General features: G+C 33.9%; 1 protein-coding gene and 1 long non-coding RNA gene across 2 annotated transcripts; one reads left to right on the forward strand and one right to left on the reverse strand.

Annotated features, from left to right (window-relative positions):
- Positions 1 to 786: 786 nt before the first annotated feature.
- On the reverse strand, positions 787 to 1,544 carry LOC121225081 (uncharacterized). Its single transcript, XR_005922897.1, has 2 exons — positions 1,295 to 1,544; positions 787 to 1,008 (listed from the first exon to the last, which is right to left on the reverse strand). It is a non-coding gene; the product is annotated as an uncharacterized lncRNA (long non-coding RNA).
- A 2,209-nt stretch (positions 1,545 to 3,753) lies between these two features.
- Positions 3,754 to 5,064, forward strand: LOC121224977 (uncharacterized). The gene is made up of 3 exons (XM_041108636.1): positions 3,754 to 4,314; positions 4,429 to 4,559; positions 4,626 to 5,064. Exons 1-3 carry the CDS (start codon positions 3,754 to 3,756, stop codon positions 5,062 to 5,064), a joined length of 1,131 nt encoding a protein of 376 aa, XP_040964570.1.
- The last annotated feature ends 725 nt before the right edge of the window (positions 5,065 to 5,789 follow it).

Genomic DNA, 5,789 nt, shown 5'->3' on the forward strand with positions numbered 1-5,789 from the left:
TTAGAATGAAATGGTCAACTAATTTTTCAATCAAGAAAAACAAATATCTAATACCCAAATGAATTAATATTAATAACCTTAATCTCTTACTTTCCATTCTAATTTTTTTCTCAAAAAAAAATAGAAAATAAATCTGAAAGTAAAGATTATTCAAAAAAAAATACCCTAAGACTTCAATTACACAATAAAAAAGAAAAAAAGAAAGAGTGGGCGTTGCTGAGTTTATTTTAATATGGTAAGATAAATACAAAATCTAAAGTTTAAAAAACCATTTACTTTGATCTATGACTAAGATCATTTTGGTTTTCATTTTAAAAGTTTTCACTATAGTTTCCATCTATTTAACTGGCAGAGTATAATTATATCATAATTCTCATCATGTTTGATAGTATAAATTGTAATTATACAATTACATAATTTTAAATTCTAAAACATTTTATTATTATAAAAATTATCAATAATACTTGAGAAAAACAACTATAAACAAGAAAAATAACTTTAAAAAAATAACAAAACCTAAAATCGAATCATCATGCATCATATATTGGCCTAAGGAAATATTGGACAATACAATTACTAACAACATTAACAAGAAAAATAAACAATATATGCAATTTTATTAGATTATGTAAGATAATTTCTAATCAATATTATTTACTATAGTTAGTTATTTAGTATTTTAGAATGTATAGAAAATTATCATTCGTTAATGAAATTTTCAGATTATTTAAGTTGGATTAATAAAATAACATATAACTATATTTTAAGAAAATTAAATCAATATCGTGAAATTAAAATAAAATTATTATTGTAATACTCAATTGTTGCCCGGCCAAAATTAACCAATCAAACCCAATAAAACTTAGGCCAATCCTGACCCAATTACATTTGGCCCAACAAGGCCCAAGTGTGCAAACCCTAGCAATGCCCTAAACAACAGTTGACAGCAATCACCCCACGCCGCAGCAACCGTTCTACTGCGCACGTCGCCCCGCACAACGCACGTACCTGCAAACCACGAATAGCACTAAGAGGATATACATAGCAAAATTGTAAAAAGGGGGGATTTCGGTTGTATAAAAGGGGAGTCGATTGATGTAAAAAGGGTTAGCAAATTTTTGTATTGGAAAAAAATTAAAAAGGAAAATACAAGGGAGAAAAACATTTTCTTTGAAGGTGACAAATTTTGGCTTTGTTTCTTCTGTTCTTTTTACTGTTTTTATTTTATTTTGTTTGTTTTTCTTATGTTACTTAAAACAAAAAAAATAAACGAAGAAAGGAAGGAAATGAAGACTTATGGTTGAAAGAGTCGTTGGGCGTCCTCTTTTCGCCGTTATCTGGTCGGAAAAGGGAGGACACTGGAATGGCAGAGGGAGTGCAACAGCGTGATTGAAAAATGGCAGAGAGTTTTTTTTAGGGATTGAAATGGGTTTTATTGGCTGCAAATGAAATGGGGTTTTATTTATGGGTTATTTATGTTTTTAATCCTTTTTATTTTTCCATCATTTCAAAACTTTTTTTTTGTTTTCAAATTTTTCCATGAAATATCGAATCTGTTTTATTTTAGTCCAGTGCTGTGCAGTGTTTTTGGGTAATTTTCTCCTTCGGCCCTTCCCCTGTTACGTGTGTTTTAAACTACTCCCTTTCTTGTTTTGATTTTCAAATTCAGCTATCAAATTCTGTTTGTTTTTTAACTTAATCCTTAATTTGTTATTTTTAGTTTTTTATTATATTGTTAATACTGTTTATTTATATTATTATTAGTTTAATATTATTATATTATTATATTATATATTATTATTATATTTACTTATATGCGCATATGCATATTAATATATATATATTTTAAAAAAGGCATCTTAAATATATATTCTATATACATATCATATATTTTATTATTACTTTAGTTTTCTTAGCTTTATGTACATATGTATGCGTATATATTCGTATTTTATAATATTTATATATTTTCTATATCTTATAATCCAAATATATATTTTTTAATATGTATGCATATATACCTACATTATTCGGCACTTTTTATAAATATATCTTTCAAATCTCCTTTATATATACATATATGTCCATATTTTTTATAATTACTAATATATTATGCTTTTATTTTTTTTGTATAAACTTTTTTTTTGATTATGTTATTTTTATTATTTTTGTATACATGTATATATATGCATCAATATCTTATCATACTTTAAAAAAATAAATATATTTTGATTTCGTCAAAATATTGAAACCATTTTTTTTATGTTTTTCCAAAGGCTTTCAAAATAAAAACGATATTCAAAGTTAGGGATTTTCGAGGAAAATTGAGTCCTAACGTATTGGGTTCTGATTTTCTTTGTTAATTCCAAATAACCGAGAATATTCGTTATTTAAAATGCATAAATATAATAATCATTTTCGGAAACTTAATTTGTGATGTCCTAACGTATTGGGCATGACATATTGCCTTCTCGAAATGAAGATTTTCTTTAAAAATAAAAGAGCGATATTCGAAGTTCGGGGGTTTTGAGAAATTGTACCCTAACGTATTGGGTTTCTATTTCTTTATCTAACTTGAACATTTGATTATCCTCTTCAGATTTCATCATTTGAGTTTTTAAAAAAAAAATCTTTTTAACCCTCGACACTAAGACATTATATAATCAATTTGGTACCGATTTTTGGGCGTTATGAGGGGGCTAACCCTTCCTCGTGCGTAACTGACTCCCGAACCTATTTTCTCAAATTTCGCAGACCAAAATTGTTTTTAAGGTGAGCCGATCACGCCTCAATCAAGGATCGATAGCGACTCCAATTTTTGTTTTTTTTAAGTCGACAACTAGATTTTTTGTTTTCAAAAAAATGGTTTCGACAGCTTGCCGACTCCACTGGGGAGCTTCAAGAGTCGAGCCATAAATTGATTATTTGGTGTTTTTTTGTCGACAATCGAAGTTTTTTTAAAAATCATAATTTCCCTTTGCATTCATTGATTTTCATTGTTTGCTTGATTGGTTTAAGTCTATTAGCTTATTTGCACTTTTGCATCTCATAACGTCGGTCATTTTTACCCATTTAGGTGGGAGTGAGAAACTAGTCCTTCGTGAGGTTTTCACCTCCATATAGGATAGTGGATCGCTTTCGGGATACATCCGTACCTATGCCTCTGTGAGACCTACGTCTCCGCATAGTCATAGGGAAATGTATTCCCCTGAATCAAACTCGGTCTATATGAGCCTATAATGGGTGAGGATCGAGGAATCTGCTGGTCCGGGTACCCTTGCCCTAGAAATCAAATCACATATAGTGAACCATAGGAACTCACCTTAGGTAGAATTACTCTTAACCTTAGTAGATGCCTAATTAGGAGTTTTTACTATTTCTTGGTTGTATTATATTTAATTGTTACTCACTTTTTTTATGTTGTACTTTGATTGCAAGGCATTACCTTCACATGGCATTTCATTTTAAAAGGCGTTGGTTCGTATTCGATTGCTAGATAGAAAGCTTATCATGGGAAATGGGTTTCTTGATAGAGTGGAAGATAATGCGGCTGTCCGAACTTGGGTTGAAATCACACAGCGCGAAAAAGGTGATAGCTTAGCCGAGGGGTACATATCAGAATTATAGGACTTCACTCGTGTCAGCGTAACCTAGAACAACTTGCAGGAGTTGAAAGAGATTTGGAATCAGTGGAATAATGAGGTTAAATGGTTATTCTATTCAAATTATGGGGATTTGCCTTATTTACTTGATATGAAGGTGGATAAGCGTCTCTTTCGAGCACGAGCACAATTTTGGAACCCCGTTTATAGTTGCTTCACATTTGGGAGGGTTGACTTGGTGCCTACAATAGAGGAATACACGGCTTTACTTCAGTGTTTGAGGATTCAAGTGGACAAGGTTTACTCGAAAGCTGTAAATGCACCGACATTTTTGAAGAGGTTGGTGAGTATAATCGGGATGAGTGAGCAGTGGGTTTCAGCTCGGATCAAGCAAAAGGGGGATAACAAGTGCAATCCTTGGAAAGATTTGAAGGACCTCATTCCGGAGCACCCAAACACGAAAAAGAAGGTAGATATCTTTACTTTAAGTATATATGGTTTGGTTGTATTCCCTAGGGCTTTGGGGCATGTTGATGAGGCGGTCACTGACTTATTTGATCGGCTTGATAAGAGAGTTACACCAGTCTCGGCAATTTTGGCAGAAACCTTCCGGTCATTGAATGCGTACTGGAGAGCGGGAGAAGGTAGATTCATTGGATGTGCACAGCTCTTACTTGCATGGTTCCATAGTCACTTTTGGAATGTCGATAAGGTTTCGTATCGGGTCTTCTCTGACAATTATTCACCATTGAAAGAAATAGTGGCTACAATGAGGAGGTATGGCATCTCGGAAGAGAAATGGATGGCTATTTTTTAGAATTTGCAGGAGGGGGATATCGAGTGGAGAGCTCCGTGGTTGCTTCCAGACGAGATCCTATATCGATGTGGGGATTTTGATTGGGTTCCTTTGATTGGGATTTGGGGAGCCGTTAGTTATGCACCATTGCTAGTACTAAGGTAATACAGGTCAAGATAGTTCGTGCCTGCAACTCAGGGATTGGCCGAGTGTGAGTTCTCGTATAGGGGCGATGGTTACAAGAGGAGAGTTCGTGAGATGGTCAGTGTATGGAATCAGACTCGCCGAATGAAGGGATTAGCTGTGGGTCCGATGACAACTCCCAAGTATGGCGAATGGTGGGCTAAGAGGATTAACGATAACATTCCAGGGCCGGGTTCAGAAAATTGTCAGTCAATAGAAGAGTATTTACGGGTTGTCCCTACTGAGCTAGAAATCATAAAGCAAGACTTTGAAAGGAAAAATGCAGAACTAGAGAAGAAAATAGAGCAAATAGAGGAAGAAAAGATGAATTTGAGACTGGATGCGGATGTTCAGAAGCTCGAGGCTGATAAGCTAAGGAAAGGAAAGAATAAGGCTGAAGAAGAATTAGATAGCTTGAAGAAGGATTATAAGAAGCTGCGTCTGTCGATGAGAACTGTAGGGCTTAGAAAAACTTCAGAGTAATGGCGTGAAGAAATTTGAGAAGAAAGAAACAGGTCAGACCGGTGGGAAAGAAAATTCCAAGAGATTCAAGCATGAAATGAAGCATTAGAAAAGAGTTTTTCAGAGAGTCAAAAGGAAAAATGAGAACTAAAAGACAGAGTAGTTGAGTTAGAAGGGTCTCTCCGTCAGCACAGAAGTCAAAATTCTGTAATAGAGTTGAAAGCAAGTCTGAGCAAGATTAAAGAAATGAAGGGTAAAATAGAAGAGTTGAAGCAACATTACAAAGTTGTGAGGTTCAGATCGAGCATCTAGAGGCAAAGGAAGGTCGTCAGAATGAGCAACTTCATTATTTCCAGGATCAAGTCAGAAATAGGGATCACGTTATGGGTGAAACTGTGGTGCAGATTCGAGAAGTGGCAGATCACTTGCAAACGTTGGCGGTACAAGCCGACACGTTGAGCATAAAGTACGAGCTAGAGTCAGATCGAGGACAAGAGTTAGCATTGTTACTTAAAAAGATCAAGGTCTTAAGTATTAGGGCAAAGCCATATTTGTAGCCCATTCTATGTAAAGAGATTTATTTTCTAATAAAGTTTTTTTGAAAGTAATTGAAATTAGAATTAACGCCTTTTCTGCATTCATTTTTCATACATCACATTGCATGCATTAAAAATTATCAAAGGGTTCTGATTAAATCAAAATCATTCCTTAGTTAACTTGGAATCTAACCAGCCAACTCAGCACCG

This window comes from Gossypium hirsutum, chromosome D13, assembly GCF_007990345.1.
Source record: "Gossypium hirsutum isolate 1008001.06 chromosome D13, Gossypium_hirsutum_v2.1, whole genome shotgun sequence".
NCBI classification, from domain to species: Eukaryota; Viridiplantae; Streptophyta; class Magnoliopsida; order Malvales; family Malvaceae; genus Gossypium; species Gossypium hirsutum.